The 18,365-nt window shown below is 40.1% G+C and overlaps 2 protein-coding genes across 5 annotated transcripts in view; one reads left to right on the plus strand and one right to left on the minus strand.

Moving 5' to 3' along the window:
* Positions 1-892: 892 nt before the first annotated feature.
* slc66a1l (solute carrier family 66 member 1 like) lies at positions 893-9,670 on the minus strand. Of its 2 annotated transcripts, none has more exons than XM_004561366.6 (8): positions 9,518-9,670; positions 8,824-9,196; positions 8,586-8,711; positions 8,342-8,429; positions 7,341-7,450; positions 7,145-7,246; positions 5,781-5,966; positions 893-2,703 (listed from the first exon to the last, which is right to left on the minus strand). In XM_004561366.6, exons 2-8 carry the CDS (start codon positions 8,902-8,904, stop codon positions 2,587-2,589), a joined length of 810 nt encoding a protein of 269 aa, XP_004561423.2. In that variant the 5' UTR covers positions 8,905-9,196; positions 9,518-9,670; the 3' UTR covers positions 893-2,586. The 2 variants fall into 2 exon arrangements, with proteins under 2 accessions (XP_004561423.2, XP_004561422.2); XM_004561365.6 differs by having other exon boundaries at positions 8,586-8,715.
* Positions 9,671-11,368: 1,698 nt separating this feature from the next.
* Positions 11,369-18,365, plus strand: part of veph1 (ventricular zone expressed PH domain-containing 1) — a 91,082-nt gene continuing 84,085 nt past the window's right edge. For 2 of the 3 annotated variants that reach the window (XM_076892274.1, XM_004561364.3), the window contains exon 1: positions 11,370-11,514. The gene's annotated coding sequence lies outside the window, so the exon portion shown is untranslated. Of the gene's footprint in view, positions 11,515-18,365 lie in introns of all 3 variants that reach the window. The other variant, XM_076892275.1, reaches the window with a different exon arrangement.

Genomic DNA, 18,365 nt, shown 5'->3' on the forward strand with positions numbered 1-18,365 from the left:
GACTTACAAAAACACCAACATTTAATATGGGAATACTGCAGAAATACAGAACACAACGGAAGTTCAATAAAATACAACGGAAGTGTTTCTGCTATAACAGCTGAGGCAAGCTGGAAGAGTAATGTGTTTTAATTGAGCCATACAATACTGTACATGTTTGGTATTAGACTGTTGGCTTGTGGCTTCCAGGGGTCTGTTATGACCTTTTGCTGCATGTCCCTCTGTTTGTGTTATATGTGCTTTTGCAGCATTGTTTTCAGAAGTCGCGCATGGTTACTGTAGCTGTCTGATCGACTCTGTGGCATTTTGTATGAGTATAGCCTGTACACTTCACAATTCAGCCTGCTACTTTACGTCACCCTTAGACACTAGTGCCCAGCTTCCAATGGCAGCTATACAAAGCTATGCCATAAAACTGCCTCCACTATGAGCCAATTTTTCCTCCATACTTGCCTCTTTCCATAATTCTGGTATAAATTTATGTTGTTATTCTGTCCAAATATTTTTTTAGTCTTTTTCTCCCAGAACTGCTACTTCAGGCTATTTTGGATGTTTTCTAGCAAAGTCTGCTTGAGTCAGTGAAAATGGAGGACTGTGCATAAAATTGGCTGTAATTCATAAACAGTTAATGCAACATTTTGATAAAACCCCTTGAAGTAGAGCTGAAAGCCTGCATTTCAATCGCATCTCGAGTTTTGGATTTAAAATCCACTGTGGAGGTGCACAGTTTCGTTCAGCAAACTACGGACATGACTGAGAAGACATTGTAAACTTGTACATTTCTGTGACTCAAAGACAGAACCTTCAAACTTTGATGTGAAATTTGAGACCAAATTCTTGATTTCTTTCAATCAAAACAGTACATAGTATATTTTAGAAAGATACAATGGAGTTATTTAAACTTGGCATAATACACATTTATTAAAAGGCAACACAATGGAAGATTAAAAAAGGAAATAAAATAAACCCATCTCAACAACTTATATATATGCTCCACAGTCTGTAGCAGCAAAAGGTCCTAATAATATATTCAATACAAAAACAATCAGAGAAACAGGAACATTTTGAAAATACAATAAATCACTAGAAGTACTGAATTATTAGTGAAGAAGTTATTATTGCATATTTGCAAATGAATTTTCTCGGGCTAGTACTGGGACTAATGACTAATGGTTTGTTTGTTTTTTAACACAAAAAGATGCCCACACTTGCCTGAGGTAGAGAAATCTGCAGAACTGAAGTTAAACAGATGATCAGGTTAAAAGTGACTATGCCACATACATGTTGTATGAGAAAACCATCTGTCAGAAGAAAGAATATAATTCACTAGTAACTAATTTACTATGAATTAACTAATATTATTAAGACTATTATTATTATTATTAGCATTAGTCTAAATCAATAAGATGAAACCACTCATCTATTAGTACACCATTTTTTTCCTTTCTCTCCTCTGTTGTCATCTATTCAATTAGCATTAGTTCTGGGAACAACTGTAAAGAAGCTAATAAGGACACGCTACGAAATAATGCAAATAAATTTGGCTTGACAAGAGCATACTCTCTCCCACAAACCCGATGACAGATTAGACACGTGGACTAATTTTATAATGCTCCTATTTTTAGATAACGTCATTGAACGCGTCTTCTTTCTTTTTTAATAAACGTTATAACATTTTTAAAAAGACAATGCCAGCACACGGAAACTTAAGAGAGGACATCTGCAGGGAGGTCATAATCAGGGACTTGGAAGGACAAACAGTTCAACTGCTGTTTTTAAGAAATACAGTTTCTTAAGTTATTATCTACTTTAACAATCTGATTCACATTAGCTTAAAAACAGTGATGTGTTTATGCAATGCATTTATATTAAGACTATTAACAGTTTTAAAGGGTACACACTGTTTCTCCTGGTGGACAACAAAGAGAACGCAAAGCAAAGAAATCCACTAGTCCTTAAACATTAAACACGAAAAATCCTTTTCACATTATATAACACTATCAGATTCACATTAAAACATCAGAGTTGGTTCTTTTTATCCCAGCGTTGTCTCGTATGGCTGTAAAGGGTTAGCTACAGGGCCACAAAGTGAGATAAGACCAATGTAATTCCACACTTCTGTGCTTACTAGGGGAGTATTTGGAAAATTTGCTTTCGTTGGCTTTTGGTGCTGATACCTACTATCTTAAAAAATATATTAATACATCAGGTTCTGCAGATACTGGCAAAGGTTTCATTTTAGAAATGGCTAATTGGTTTTAAGAGCCCTATTTTAAACATGGAAGCTCACTGATTGCTTTTAAATATAGTTTTTCCATCCATAAACAAAATCAAGAGGTCCAAGTGCAAAAATGACCCAAGTCATGCAGGCAAGCCAGACTAAAGAGAAACTATGGAAGAGCTTCTAAACTGGTAGTTAATCTCCAGTGTTAAGGAAACTGTTACCTCCTCTTTCTTTCTTTATTAACACACTAAACAGGAGATTGTCCTCTTGTGTGCAAAGAAAATGAGACTCATGTTCAGCAACCCCTGAGAGCTCCAAACAAAGACTGATAGTCCAATCGCTGCTGGTGTTTGATCTCTGTCCTACAACACTGTCAGCTCCTCTTCCTCACTCAGAAGAGGTTCCACCTCTGGGATATGGCGTAGCGCACTGCTTTTGGCAGAAATGTTCTTCCTGTACATGATGAACTGGGCAGTTACCTGATTCGGTCAAGGGTTGTACGGACACTGTAAGTTCAGACATTTTACAACTACAATATCAAAAAGGTTGGGACGCTGTGTAAAATTGAAATAAAATCAGAAAGCAATGATTTGCAAATCTAATAAACCCATATTTTATTCACAACACAACGTGGAAAACATAGCAAATGTTGAAACTGAGAAAATTTAGCATGTTAAGTAAATTTGAGGTCATTTCGAAGCAATGACTTAGCAGCTTTCTATTCCTAACCTTAACACATTTATAGATTCATGTCAGCCCGCTGTCATGCCTCCACACGTGTAGGTTCATTCCAACCTGCTCTCACGCATCCGAACGCGTAACATAGTAACGATTTGTCACAGTCGTTGGTATGTTACACATTGGGATGAAAACCTGTTGAATAGCAACATGACTGGGTATAAAAAGAACATCTAAGAGACTGGTGTTTCTCAGAAATGAAAAGACTGGCAGCAGCCAGTGCTACCCCTCAGCCTCTTGGCAGACGCACCTATGGTATGAATGTTAAAATCCTACGTCGCCTTGTTCTCAAGTTATCGCACTCACATGATTTTCCTCCCTCTGACCTTGACCTTAAGGCTGAAGTCACTGAAAACCTACCAACCTACTAAAATCTGTCTTTAAATTATGAGAGAATTTTAGAATAATGTTACTCAGTGTAAAATAGTGAAGACTTGGAATATCTTATCGTCTAAGTATCATCATCAAAAGATTCAGAGAATCTGGAGAAATCTCTGTGTGCAAGAGACAAGGCTGAAAATCAACACTGGATGCTTTTGATCTTTGGGCCCTCAGGCAGCACTGCATTAAAAACATGATTCTGTGATGGAAATCACTGCATGGGCTCAGGAACACTTGCACAAATCACTGTCTGACCACAGTTCACCATGATATTCATGAATAAAGATTGTAGCTCTGTCATGCAAAGAAGAAGACTTATATGAACACCGTCTTCTCTGAGCCAAGGCTCATTTAAATGGTCTAAAGCAAAGTGGAAAACAGTTCTGTGGTCAGAAGATTTCAAATTTGTTTGGGAAAACATGGAGTAGAGGGACCAACGTCTTTTTCAGGGAAGTCCTAGCAGATTTCAGCAAATGCTAAACCACATGCTGCTGCCATCACAACAGCAGTTTCACAGTAGAAGAGTCCAGGGGCCCGTTCTTCGTACCTCGCTAAGTAAGTTAGCTGGATTTGATTGTTGACGATTTCGCGTGATCCTGGATCGTTCGGTTCCCCGAAGCTCATCCGGGACTTGCTGCCATAGCAACAGAGTCGTAAGCGTAAACCTGCTCGGGAGCAGGTTTACTTTATGTAAACAGGATTAGATCGCGGCCACGCAGGTATGTCCGCTTCATTCATACGAAAGCAACAGCGATATTCCACCACTGTTTCACCATAAATAAATAACATCAATGTAACTAAAGATAATGCAGCACTTGATCCTTTTATTGATGTCACACAGATACATACAGGTCATTTCCTAAAAAAGGGAAATGTACTATTAACATTCTATTACATGTATGTGATTATTACAGATGTAATTCATATTTCAGAGTAGTAATTGCAAATTACTTTGTGTAATCAAGATGAGAGACCACGGCTATAAAAGCGAAGGTGGATTTGGGAAGCCTGTCGCAGCCATGTCCTGTCCGTATATGCGAGCCACCCATTGCGGAAGGTGCAAGATTGATAAGGAGAGTCCTCAGAATTCAGCGTATATTGCGGGATAGACAGGATCCGTTAGCTCAGCGCGACAGTGTGCTCATAGAGAGATATCGATTTTCCCGTGAGGGTATTATTTACTTAACCAACTTGTTGACGAGGGGGTGCAGGACCACCACCTGTCTTTTTTTTGCTCTGCCCTTTTCTTGGTTGCTGTTATAAACAAACTAACAGAGTATTACAGGCCAGTATTACCTTGCCAAGAGACGCAAAGCAATCTAAGAGATAAATATTACCATTCTGTAGAATATTCTTATATTTCACTTTTACCTGTTCCCATGTTCTAGTGGGTCCTGTTGTGGCTCTAATGTGAAAGGGGATATAATATAACATATTATAATATAATATAATGTAATATAATATTGGATAATATAGTGTGATATGATAAATCTACCCTACCGCCTACTGGTGTTGGCCAGAGGGGCCGATGGCGCGATATGGCAGCCTGGCTTCTGTCAGTCTGCCCCAGGGCAGCTGTGGCTACAACCGTAGCTGCCTCCACCAGTGTGTGAATGTGAGAGTGACTGAATAGTGGCAATGTAAAGCGCTTTGGGTGCCTTGAAAAGCGCTATATAAATCCACTCCATTATTATTGTTATTATTAAATTACTTACGAGTTTGATTTGTCAGCAACTTTCTGCCAGCCCTCTCTCCTTGCTTTTGCAGCCTTTGCAGTGTTCCCTTGCGTTCTGATTAAACTCTGAAACTCCTGAAATCCCTCACTCAAGAGTTCTTGCTCTGCTGCCGAAAAATACCGAGCCGAGCGCGCTCCGTCGACATTTTCGCCGACCAATCAGAGGGTTGCCGATCAATGTTTCCACTATCGATGCGTAGCCCCTTTTACGACACCCAGTGATGTCACATTACTGCGTCCAGCTGTACTAATCGTCAACAGCAGGTGTGTTCGGGGAACCGGATTAGCGAGCTCACGGTTAGCGCGATGGTTTGGTCTTGGATGTGTCATTTGATCTTGGATGTAGTGAGCGACGTACGAAGAACGGGCCCCTGGTGCTGAAGTGGGACGGTACACAGTGGTAAACATGGACATTAAACTCTAAATTCAGCTTATTTTTTCCTGTAAATAATAAACCATTTAAACATTTGACATGTTCTACTATCAAATTTGCAAATCACTGCATTTATTTTATTTACATTTCAGACAGCTGTTTTCTAATTGGGGTTGTACACAAGTTGGGACAAAATCAGCATGCTGAATGCTTTAAATTTACTGCACATGCAAAAACATTACAAGCAATATTACCCTATTATGATTTATCGGGTCAGATTTTGCATTAAGTTTGTACAGTTGGGCTTATTATTATTATTTGAAGGATACAAAACAGTCGAGTATGAGGACTCCCAGGCTGCCGATGAGCCAGGCCAGATGTTTGACGATGAAGTTCTGTTTGGAGCCCTTCAATGCCGGAAGGACAACTATGACGCTCAGCCCATACGTCCCATTACCCATCATGGCCAGGGCGAACAGCAGGTAGGAGGTGCCCTCTGTAGACTGTCGCTGGAACTAGAATAGTTAACAGATAATTAACAGACAAACAAGAAGCACCACAGCAGTCTTACACTGGGCTTATAGCGACTCTTATTGTTAGCAGGGATGGCCAGAAACATTTGTCTGATTGGTCTCCCACAGCTACAGCCGGATAAAAATGGCAACTTTCCCTGTAACGATGTCTTATGTGAAGGTTTAAACTTTGCCTCGATGTCTGCTGGGATACCTCACCACAAAAGAAGAAAAAAGGAATTTAAACAACTAAACAACAAGCGTAATTTAGTGCTAATTTGGTGGAGTTGGATTTTTCCTGGCCTCTTTATAGCACCACCTGTGACAACAACTCCTGGTTTCATGAAGCCCCCCCACACACAAAAACCCAGAGTCACTGTCAATGAAAAAAAGAGTTAAGTACATGTTGTTTCACTTACATTAATCTCAATTCAGTGGACTTGCACTCCAAACAAACAGACACAGAGAACCTCAACAAGATTAAAGGATAAGACTAGATTTATTGAATTGCTTTATTGGTATCAACAAATCCCCAAAAGAGATAACAGCCAACAGCGAATTCATCCTACTAACAAACAGCAGGAAGCATGTGTGCTTCACATAAACAGGCTGGCTTTGTTCATCGCATCTATCACTGAAAGGATGAGGAAAGGCAGTATCCATCCGATATTAAGCAGAGTATGAATATCCTGCTGATTATTCCCCCACAATGTCAGGCAACAAGTGAGCGTATGTGAGAGAAACTCTGAAGGGAATCCTAAACAGCAACAGTTTTAATTGTTTTGTAGACTTGGAATGACATTTTGGACGTGCTCTAACATGTTTACATTTCCACAGGGGCAAAAGCGACCTAAATGATTTACAACATCATGGGAGTCCATGTTTTGTGCCCAGAAGTCTCTCTGGCACTAGCACGCTACTGAGACAATCCCCTCTGGTGATTAATCGCTGCAATCGAGCCAATGTGTTTCTTCAGCACAACAGCGCCATTGTCTTCAACGCCTGGCTTTCATTTTGACACACATGCAGTATTCACAAATATCCATACTTCACCATCTTCTCCATCCCAATTTATGACCAACTCATACATAGTAATTTGAGCTTTCCACAAACCTCCAATCCAAACACACAAACCATGTTTCTGAGAATAAAGTGAGTCAAAAAAAAAAAAAGTTACTTACATTTTTATGGATTTGTGGAAAACGGGAGCAGAGGTAGAAAACAGATGCCAAATATCCACATACATAACCAGTGATTTCCACTGACTTGGAGCTGGCTGGACTCTGGGTAAGATAACAGTGAAATAAAGAGAAAAGAGTTAATGCTGCACCTACGGAAGAGTGGGTAATCTTAAGTGGAAAGGTGTTTGCGTCTTACCTGAGTGTTTAAATGTGAACCGTTGTCTATAATGAGCTTGGGTAAAGCCAGGAGTGCTAATGTCCCAGTGCCACACCACATGAAGCACACCCACTTCAGCGCGGGATTTTCTAAACGACAAACACACACAAACTCAGTAACAAACGTATCCAGCAACAACAAAAACAGTACCTGTAGGTTCAGTCTTGCTTAGGCAACAGTATAATTAAGATTACTACCCAATGAAGTTTGCAGAGCAGTGCAAATCAGATAAGGGCAGCACGACAGATGTTTACACTGACTACACAAACATTATGTAGGAGTAGGATGATAACTGGATATAAATAACTTGAATAACTATTGTATAATATTAAACCCTACTCTACACCCCTGCAAGGTTTTATCACAACTCATTCAAAACTTTTGGAGCTATAAATAAGACACACGGAAACATTACCAAAAACACAACCTCCTTAGTGGAGGTAATTAGACATTCACCCCATTTTTCCATTAGCACTGCCTGAATTCTTACACATTGTTAGACACTATAGGATCACACAGTTGCTGAAGATTTGTCTGCTGCATGACCACGATGCGATTGTCCAGTTTTATTGAGCCTATGTAAACTGTATCCTCGGTTTCCTGTTCTTAGCTCTGTACTCGGTGTGGTCTTCTGCTGCTGCAGCACATGTGCGTCAAGGTGAAATGTGCTGTGCATTCAGAGATGCTCTTCTGCATGTGTTGTTTGTAATGTGGTTATTTTATTTGTCTTCTTATGTACTCGAAACAATCTCTTTTATCCATTCATCTGCTGCTCACTGGATACTTTCTGTTTTTTGGACCATTCTCTATAAACCCCTGAGATGGTTGTGATGGAAAATGCTACATAACAAGTGCACAAAAGTCTTGCGTTACCCATCACTTCTTTATGTTATAAGACTTTTGCACAGTGCTGTATTTAAACCAGGCATCATGCTTTGCCAGAGGTTTAACCTAAGAGCAGAGACGGTGTCAGGACTCACTTCTGCTGGAGCTGTTTTTGATCTTATAGTAGAGAAACTGGGAGACGAGAATCAAGTCAGTGAAGATGTAAAACACCACTGTGACAACCTGAGAGTGGGACAAATCAAGAGAGAGAAATGTCAAGTAAAATGAAAAAAAGAAAATCAGTATCAGGATAATGACTATCCCTTCAAAAGCTTGATAGAGATTCACACTGCACAGCCAGCAGACCTCAACCAGCCAGGCTGAGTTGTCTGTGTTCACCTGAATGGGCAGCTGGCTAGTGAGATAGCATCCAGCGAAGCTGGTCAGGTCTCCACTGAGGAGGAAGACGAGAAACCCAAAAGACATGGCCTCCTCCACTTTTCCATTCCGATAGGCCTCATAGACCTGCCTGGAAAGACCCAGCAAGTCAGATTAAAGACAAATATAAGACATTAACATTTCTGACTGGCTGAGCTGGTTGCACGATAAGCCGACAATAATCAAAGTAATTACTCACGGTATCGTGGACAACAAAAAACAGAACATGGATATGAGTCCTATCACAACACTGCAGTACTCCCAGATGTTGTCCACACATTCCTCAAGCAGGTAAAGGATCCATGGTGTCCCGTTGACACACAGCGGTCTGCCCTGAGATGGAGCAGTCCAGTTGTTGATGGCCACATCTGCACTCTTGCCTGGAAAACGCCCGCTGGCCATGAGGAGAGACTGATTTCCTCTACCTCCTCCTCCTTTTCCTCCTACTTCAACTTTCTAAGTAGCCTGGGTGTGTTTTTGTTTTGTCAACAAAGCTAAAGCCTGGAGAAAGCAGATTTATGTGGCACCACTACCTGCCTGTACAAACAGACTTCTTATGTCATTTCTCGAGTCTGAAAGACAGAAAAATAAAACAGACAGTGAGCAAAACGAACAAAGAAAACTGTGGAAGGTACAGAGGAAAGAACATAAAGTGTTAGGTCCATCCCAAATCAGTAATTACGTCTACATTTTAAAAAATACGTCAGTAAGCGATAAGTTTGCTCATGGTGCACGCTCAGTCTGGCCTACCCACGCTCACAGCTGTCCAGAGAGCCACTTGTGGTGTTTATGTGGACGCAATCATGCTTCAGGCTAATTTAAATGGATTTGGAAGAGATGCTAACAAACAAACAAACATACAAAAAACATAATTAAGTTCAGTGACCGCTCACCTGACTAAAACGGACTCGTAAAAGACTCCAGGCTGTTTGCTAGTTTGTACAAACTTCACCAGCATCCTCACACGTTCAAGCCCTTTGAAAAAGATTACGGATAGCTTCTCCGTCCACCATCAGCGGTCTCCTGTGTGAAGCGGGCCAGGATAAGATGCAACATCCGGTGCGAATTCAAAGTAAAATCCTCTTTGAGGACAATTTAATACTGCTTGAGAAATTTACAATATAATGCCAGGCTATTTATTAATTTAAAAATAATATCTCTTTTTTTGTAAACTGGGATACTTAATTTGTATATATTTATGTAGAAAACATTTTTTCAAAGTTGTACCCAGGTACGTATTTACGAAAACAGCATACGCTATAGCAAAAGTCATGTGTGTTTTTATTTCAATGCCACAGTAGAATGTATTTTCGTGTATAATATACAAATACATATTTTTGACGTTAATAGTTCCCATTCATTTCTCATGTACTTCATTCACGTATCGCTCCATGAAGTAGATAAAATCATGTGCTTTTATTTTGAAGGCACCGCAAAATGAAGTCTCACGCCGGACGCGATGCCTGGGAAAATACCACCATCTACTGACCAGAGCAATGAATGAATGACGTCAATACAGTGAAAAACTATATCGCCTTTGCTACAAGCCTTTTCCTACGGAAGCGTAGAGCTGCCACCCAGGCAAACGTGAAAGTTTTTATAACGTGAAAAGTTTATTGTTCTAACAAGATACTTTTCCTGTTTGTACAATATTCTATCATGTTTGTACAATATACTTTTCACGTTTGAACAATATACTTTTCACGTTTGTACAATATACTTTTCACGTTTGAACAATATACTTTTCACGTTTGAACAACATAATATCAACAATAACGTGATATTATGTTGTTCAAACGTGAAAAGTATATTGTACAAACATGATAGAATATTGTACAAACAGGAAAAGTATCTTGTTAGAACAATAAACTTTTCACGTTAAACGTGATACACTTGTATTTTTCTTTTGCCTGGGTGGCAGCTCTACGCTTCCGTACTTTTCTTCCTTATTACATTTTTATATTATCAAAAACTAATGTAAACACCAGCATATACAATACAACCATCATCACACAACTAATAATAACCCACCTGTAATAACAGCAATAATATGCTGTAATATGTTTCAGTTGAAGTACAATTTGGCACTTCATTTCTAATCCGATATGGGCATTTCAGATTAGTTTTTATTGCTTGAAAGTGTTGAATTGTAGTTTAGTTTCTGTTATTTTCAGTCTCAATTTTAGTATTTACTTTTATTGTATGAATCAGAATCAGAATCAGAATCAGTACAGGTCCAAGATTTTATTTATTTATTTTTTTAGCCAAACTAACTGATGTGTCCTCTATATTTTTTATAGTTAGTTTTCCAAGTTCACTAAATAATTTTATTAGTTTTATTTTTTTCAAAAGTCTAGTTTTTATCTTTATTTTAGTTAACTGAAAAGATTTGTTCACATTTAGTTTTAGTGTTTAGTTTTAGTTAACTATAATAACCTTGGCCACGCCTGACGCTTGAAAACCATATGATTTCTTTGTTTTGTTTTGTTTCGTTTTTGCATTATTTTATTTTAAATTTTTTTTTAAATGAACCATTGGGTTAACTAATCGTGTCACAAAAAGCGAGTCCTGTTTAAAGATCGCTTTAACCACTGAAGCTGAGTTTGAAATAATCTCCATATTTTTCCGAGGGCTTCTGAACGCAGCGTCCTCACCTGTCCCTCCCTCCATACACCTGTTGCTCCGCGCAATCCGATCGGCCGCAAGATGGCGCGCTTTCCCATGGTGACCGAGGAGGACGACAGTGAGGGTTGCTCTGAGAGAGGACCTGGATCTGCGCAGGGCTTTTTTTATTTGTGTTGCTATGTGAGGCTTTGGAGCGCGGTTTGAAGATACTGAGCGAGGATCCACATTCAGCGTCCGCGTGCTGTCGACGTGCTGCGTGGAGCAGGTAAGCTGTCCGAGTCCGTGGGTGTTTGGAAACGAAGCGGGCTGCTGGGAGGGGGGTTTCTTGTTGCATGCTCTCTGTCATAAGAGACGGGAATATGTCACCCACATTCCTTGATGTCGGGAAAGTTGACTGCACGAGTTGAAAGCAGTGGATGCACCACACACTTTCTGGTCGCCCACTAAGCCGACTTTTTTCCTGTCTTTACTGAGGATACCCCAGAATCCATGACGCCACAGATAAAGATAGCCTACTACTAAACCCGGGGGAGCGCGCAAGTGGATATGAGAGGTGTTTTCCTGGGCTGTCGCGCGTAAACACTCACAGTAATTCCGGGCTAAATGCGTGGTCATTTTGGGGGGAGGTAGTGTATCCTGGAAGGACGCGTGGCACCTCATCTTTTGAACATTTTGAAAATTTTTTGATGTCACAGAGTAGTCATCTGTGCCTCTCTGTTTCTCAGGGTAACATGCAAAGGAATGTGCTCCCGGAGCTTGAAAGGCAAGTTCAGTGGCATTACTCACATTTAGTCTGTGCATTTCTTCCCCTAATCCCGCGCTCAAATCCAGATCTATACTGTTGCTTCACTTGTATTTGTGTGAGAATACAGACGGTGTGTGTGTGTGTTTGTGTGTATGTGTGTATGTGTGTGGTGGGGGGGACTCTTCAAGGTCACAGACTTCAGACAGATGTTGATGTCCCAGGAAGGAAGGAGATTATCGTTCACTGTATGAACTTGAAATAACCTCTTAGTATTTTTGTGCATAAGATTTCTAAAATAAAATAACGTGTATATAATAACAAAGAAATACATATTTGTATTTGTGTGATTTAGCATTTATTCATGACACTTATATTGCTTATTATTTAGAATTTAAGGTACACTTAAATCCGTTGGGCATCTTTCTTTGCCTTTAGACAACAATTCTGATGGCAAAAGAGCCAAACGGGACAGGCCAAAAAAAAAAAAAGGAAAAAAAAAAAAAGAATTTAAGGTACACTCTTTTATTTTAAGTTCATGATGGCAGACCTTAGATTATTTGGAGTTATATTGCTCAACAGCTTTGCATTACCTTGGATATTTTTAGGAAACGAATTACAGAGTGCAAATTACGGGACAAAATTATTAGTCCTTGCTATGAAAAAGCTTTTTATTAGAAATTTTCCCAACTGTTTTTTTTTACTAGAGCGAGTAATTTTAACATAGCATTTCTGAACATGATACAGTTCTTTAGAAAGAATCAATTATTTCAATTTGTGCAAAATAACAAATATGTCATTAAAAAAATATTTCTCCACCTGAAAACCCAACCTTTTCATTGAGCTACAGCACAAACCACTGCTGTACTATGATGTGCTTTAACTGTGTAATGCACAATGCCTGTATAATCTAATTAGAATTCAGGGTTAGCATGCTATTTGCACAAAGTATAAAAACTTTAGCGAGGGTTTGAGCTGTCACTGAGAAAGCATCATGCCAAAAACACAACACATCAATTTAGACTTGTGAGAAAAAGTTGTTGATGCTCACAAAGCAGGAGATGGCTATACAACATCACAGTTTCCAAAAGTGTCATCAAAAAAATTCAACGAGAGCCACGTCGTATACAACAAGCCTGTCAGAAATAGGAAGATTTCCAAGACTTTGGAAAGAAAACTTGTGAGAGATGTGTCTAAAGGCCACAGAACCACTGCCAGGGCATTAGTGAATGACTTTTTCAGGAATTGTAGTCTCAAAGAAGAAAATCACTAGAACCCTGCAAAGGAGGGGGTACAGGCCAAGAAAAATTCCACTTCTTACTTATGTCAAAGACGACCTGGAGAAAGATTATGCTTACTGGAGACACATCCTTTGGTCAGATGAGATGAAACCACAGCTGTTTGGAGAAAGAAGGGAGAGCCGTACAATCCAGAGATCACCATCCCCGCGGTGAAGCACGGTGATGGGAGCAAAATGCTGTGAAGATGCTCCAGTGTATCTGAAACTGGGAATCTCATTAAGGTGGAAGGAATCATGAAGAAAGAAGGACGTGTGACAAACTCCAGCAGTCAGTAGCAAAACTGGATCTGAGTCATCCCTTTGTCTTCAGCACAACAACGAGCCAAAACATACGTCGCTCCTGCTGACCAAAGTTAACATAGCTCACTGGTCTGCACAAAGCCCTGACCTGAAGACCAAGATCCATGCCAGAAGACCATCAAATCTGGAGGAGCTGGAGAAATTTGCCAAACAAGAATAAACCGGGATTGCTGATTTTGTTTCTATGTGCAAAGTAAAATAATGTAAGTAAATAAAATAAGACTAGGTTGTTTGGAAAAGCTGATTTAAAAACATTTCCTTGCTCCTCATTTGTAAATCATACTGTAGGTGATTATATATGACAGTAAAAGCCAACTTTCATTGCTCATTTCTGCGATTCATTCTGCTCACTCAGGAAACAGGAAGCCTGGATAACATGCAGGATGCAGGTTATGAGAACACTTCCAAGTTTAGAAACACATTAAACAATCGCTTTCTAATAAGAATCACGTCCTGATGATGCTGTGAAAGCGTTCAGTCGGTACTCCTGAGTCAGGCCCGTACGCTGAATCCGGAGCACGCTTCCGCTCAGCTCGGAGCACGAGACCGAGTTCGGGCTGTGGAAGGCAGCGGGGAGTAATGAATAATGAATGGTCTTGAAAGTGTGCATGAGTGTTAGTTGGCTGAGTGTGGCGGTAATGCACATTTTCAACCAGCACTGCTCCCCCTCTGCTGTGGAAATCCTCTCAGCAGTTAAGAGTCTCGCAGCACAGCAGAGCCAAATCAGAGAAAAAAGAGAAGCCCCCAACCCAAACGTGCACTCTTTAGGGTGGATTCAGTGCTATTTGACACAGTTATGCCTGCAGAAAACATTTCGGGCTCACACACACACACACACACACACACACACACGACTACAAACACACAAAATGGAAGGAGGAATGAGCTCAACTCAGATTAGTCTATAGAGGCTCTTTGTTCTCTTTGATGTGTTCATTTTTTCAACCTGTCTAGAAGTTAAATTATTTTCACTTTCAGAATGTAGCACAGTGAGTCCTAAAATAAGTTTCTAGGCTGAAAATGAGAGTTTAAGTGATTACTCAAAAGCAGAAAACTAACTTTTAATCACAGATTATGTGTTTTTGGCATAATGTAGCAACAGCACGATGAGTATTACTAATATCCATTTATTTAATTATCAGAGGAGCCATTATTTTTTATAATTGTCAGCACAATCAATAAGTAGTGTAGTGGCCCATTTCGTCGAAATGTTAGAATCAATAAAAGGTATTTGTTACTATCAGTTGAGGTTTATTGTTTGAACTGTGTTATCTCAACTGCTCACTATGAGGCTAGAGAAACGAGTTTGTGAGGTCACGAACATAAACAAGATACACAAACAACAATATCTGAAATGATTATACTCAAAAAAAATGTCTTGTACTTTTTAGACATGACACAATATTTTTTTGAAGTAAAATGCAAATGAAATGTATAAAAATCAAAGTTTTATTTGTTCAAATAATTAATCAGTAAGGAAAATATGCTTGGCATAAACTGAATGTACACCAAAAAAGTACATTTCATTTGACCAGATTCCATCATATTGAATATTTACATTGCACTTATGTAACAAAATGAAATGGGAATTTACATGTAATCATTTTGGGTGTAAATTTTTTTTTTTCCAGTGCATTATTGACATCAGTGACACACAGGATTGTTAGGTACAGGTTGTTTGTAGTTGGTTGTGCCACTTTCACCTTCAGAGCTATCTTAATTGGCCTAAAGAAGGTGCTGGAAACATTCGTCTTAGCTTTTGGTTCATATTGACATGATGATGACAGAAACCAAGACTCATTAGACCAGGCAGCACTTTTTCAGTCTGTAGTCTCAGTTTCCTGTTCTTAGTTGACAGCAGTGGCACTCGGGTGTGGTCTTCTGCTGTGTGTTCAGAGATGCTCTTCTGCACACCTTTGTTGTAACAAGTGGTTAATGGAATTACTGTCGCCTTCCTATCAGGCATTTTCATCCAGAGAACTCCTGCTCTCTGGGTGTTTCCTCTTTTTGAGACTATCTTAACCCTAAAGATGGTTGTGTGGGAAATTCCCATCAGATCAGCAGTTTCTGAAATACTCAGTGGCATGGTATGATGGTTATTTCAGCTGACATTATGATCAAGTGCTGATTAGATATATATTCCCTCCTCATTGCCACGGCCCCAGGACACAATCTACAATGACTCTGAAACCGTTGAGCTCACAGATCATCCTGCAGCCGCTGGGATTTCACTCACTCATACGTGGCACATAGATGAGTAGTTGTAGTGTGATGTCTGCGTGGTTCACAGACATCGAAGGGCACGTGGACAGCCACGGAGAGTGTCACATTCATACTCTGGTGACAAAATGTAGTTAATGTGGGTGTGGATTCAGACAATGGCATCCTCATAGATGTGTAAAGTATAACACCGCCTTTAAAGTAGATTGGAGCCAACGTGGGTAAATTGTGAAGGGCACATAAAGCAGAAATGATTTTATCTTTATCTGCTCTCCTTGCTTTAGTTGGTGTGACATCCATCAGTGTCACATTAAGTGTTCCTGTGGTCTCCTTTGTCTTATCACACCCATAGTGACCGCTCTCTGTAGGGATGGTAAGATATTCACTCCCGTGTTTTCCTCGCTCGCTCACTCTCTGTTTTTCTTTATCTTTTCTTTCATCAGGGTTTCACTGTAGCAGCTTTCTCCTGCTCATATCATACTGTAATTCCCAATCGTTGCTCCACAGCTGCGTAACTGCAGGACATAAATTATGGAGAACTTTCCCCTTTGTCCCACACAAGCACAAATGCACACACACACACACACACACACACACACACACACAGATTCACATATAATACAATACCTCTACAGTAGGCTCCTCGGGGGTCTATCTTTCAAGTCTTAACTCAGTTCTCCGCGGCAGTGTGGACCTATTTCCACAGATGTCTTCGGGGAGCCTTCATCGTACTTATTCATTCAATCCAAGGCATCAGTTACATAACTGATTGGCCCAGTTATAGAACAGCTACTTAACTAACCAGACTTTAATCAAGTAATCAATATGGAAGGTGCAGTCTTTTACGGATACGGCAGAAGGATTTTTGAGGACAAAAAAAGCCGTATTCTCACCATTTAAAGTATAAAAAGTAAAAATGTAAATAAAACTGAGAATATAAAATGACTCCTTTTAACTGCTGGAGACTTGAGATGTTCAGATTTGCTGAATAGATATTTGTTTGCTTTAATTGTATAAATGAAATTCACCGTAGTCACTCGTTGGTTGAGCGGTCACTGGTCCAGCCAGACAGGAGTAGATTGCAGTAGATCACCAAAAGTGGCCACAGCCAGCACGGATTAAAGACTGCCCCCCCCCCCCCCCCCCCCCTCCAAACACCCCATGCATCAGGTTGTATGAGTGTGGGCCACACACACATTCTTAGAACTGGATTTACATTTTCCACCACAACTTTTTGAGGGATAACATTTTTCTATGGCAGTTGTTCCACACTAACACAATTCACCCATTGACATAGTAGTTTTATTGTAAGCCAAAACAATAATAATTTTAGCAACCATGGCCAATTTTTTTAATATAAATTTGTATCTATTTATGTACATTTTGGTTATGCGAGTCCTCATTCTGTACCTTTGCACTGGAACTCATATCTGCATAAACAAATGATGACTGTGCACCTCCCGAGAAATGCATCTGTGTCGGGTCGACCCGGACCGCGACGACCTGAATGGCGTGGAAGGTTGTGGTGTAGGGTTCAAAAGAGTTTCCTGCTTGCTTCTTTATGTTGTAAATTAGGAGGTAGATTCTCCTTAGAAGTCTAAATCAAGCTTAAATTCAACGCATACCAATCAATAAAATACATTTCATTTGAATACATTTCATAGAAAAATAGTCTGTCTACACCTCTGAGGCTGTAGGCTCTGGGTTTTGCTGTATAAATAAAAATGTGTTCATTCAATGAGTTGGCCAAATTCGTCAGGATACGCTCTGAGTTACGAGGAGACCGTCAACAACCACCGTAAGCAGCAAACATTGACTTGTGCTTTGCAAATGAAGTAAACATGAACACGTACAACTCAATGTCGTTATTGAGATAGTTCAACTTTGGTTGACGAACCAAATCTTTCTTTCTTCCTCTTCATGAAGCTTCTGAATTCACGCTCAGCCTGATATGAATGCAGGGAATGCACAACGCAGGCTCTTTCTTCTATAGTCTCTTCTGTCTCCCCACAGCTCCTTTCTCAAGTCTTTTTGTGAGTGTGTGCGATGTCTTGCAGGCCGAGCAGGTGCACATTACACAGAAAGACAGGGCTGACTGAGCAGAGGGAGAGAGGAGGGAAAAGAGGGAGGGCTGGTCTGTCTTCATAGGCCATACAAAAGAGGCAGTGTTTTCTCTCCCCCTCGCAGTGTGCTGAATCAAGACAGTAGTGCCAGTGGTGGAGGCAAGGAAGAAGGAGAGGCCCATTGTCCTCACATAACCCCCTAACATTCGTATTGCCCTCCCCAAGCACGCACCCTCTGGTACCCCTCACCCAGTGGCACCCAGCTTGCCTTCAACATGTGGGTACCTGCTAGAGCGCTATTTCTTTGAATTTCCCTGGAATCATTTATCTTATCAGAACGGGTTTGGGGAAGACTGACAACACACCAACGACAAGACACTAGTTGTGTCTGTAAGCTTACAGACACAACTCACTGTGTGTTGTTAACTGTGGAACTGCAATTTGTGTTCTTCACATGTGCAGACGCATCTATTCCTGCACTGTAAACTTTT

The sequence above is a fragment of the Maylandia zebra genome, linkage group LG14 (genome assembly GCF_041146795.1).
Source record: "Maylandia zebra isolate NMK-2024a linkage group LG14, Mzebra_GT3a, whole genome shotgun sequence".
Classification (NCBI taxonomy): domain Eukaryota; kingdom Metazoa; phylum Chordata; class Actinopteri; order Cichliformes; family Cichlidae; genus Maylandia; species Maylandia zebra.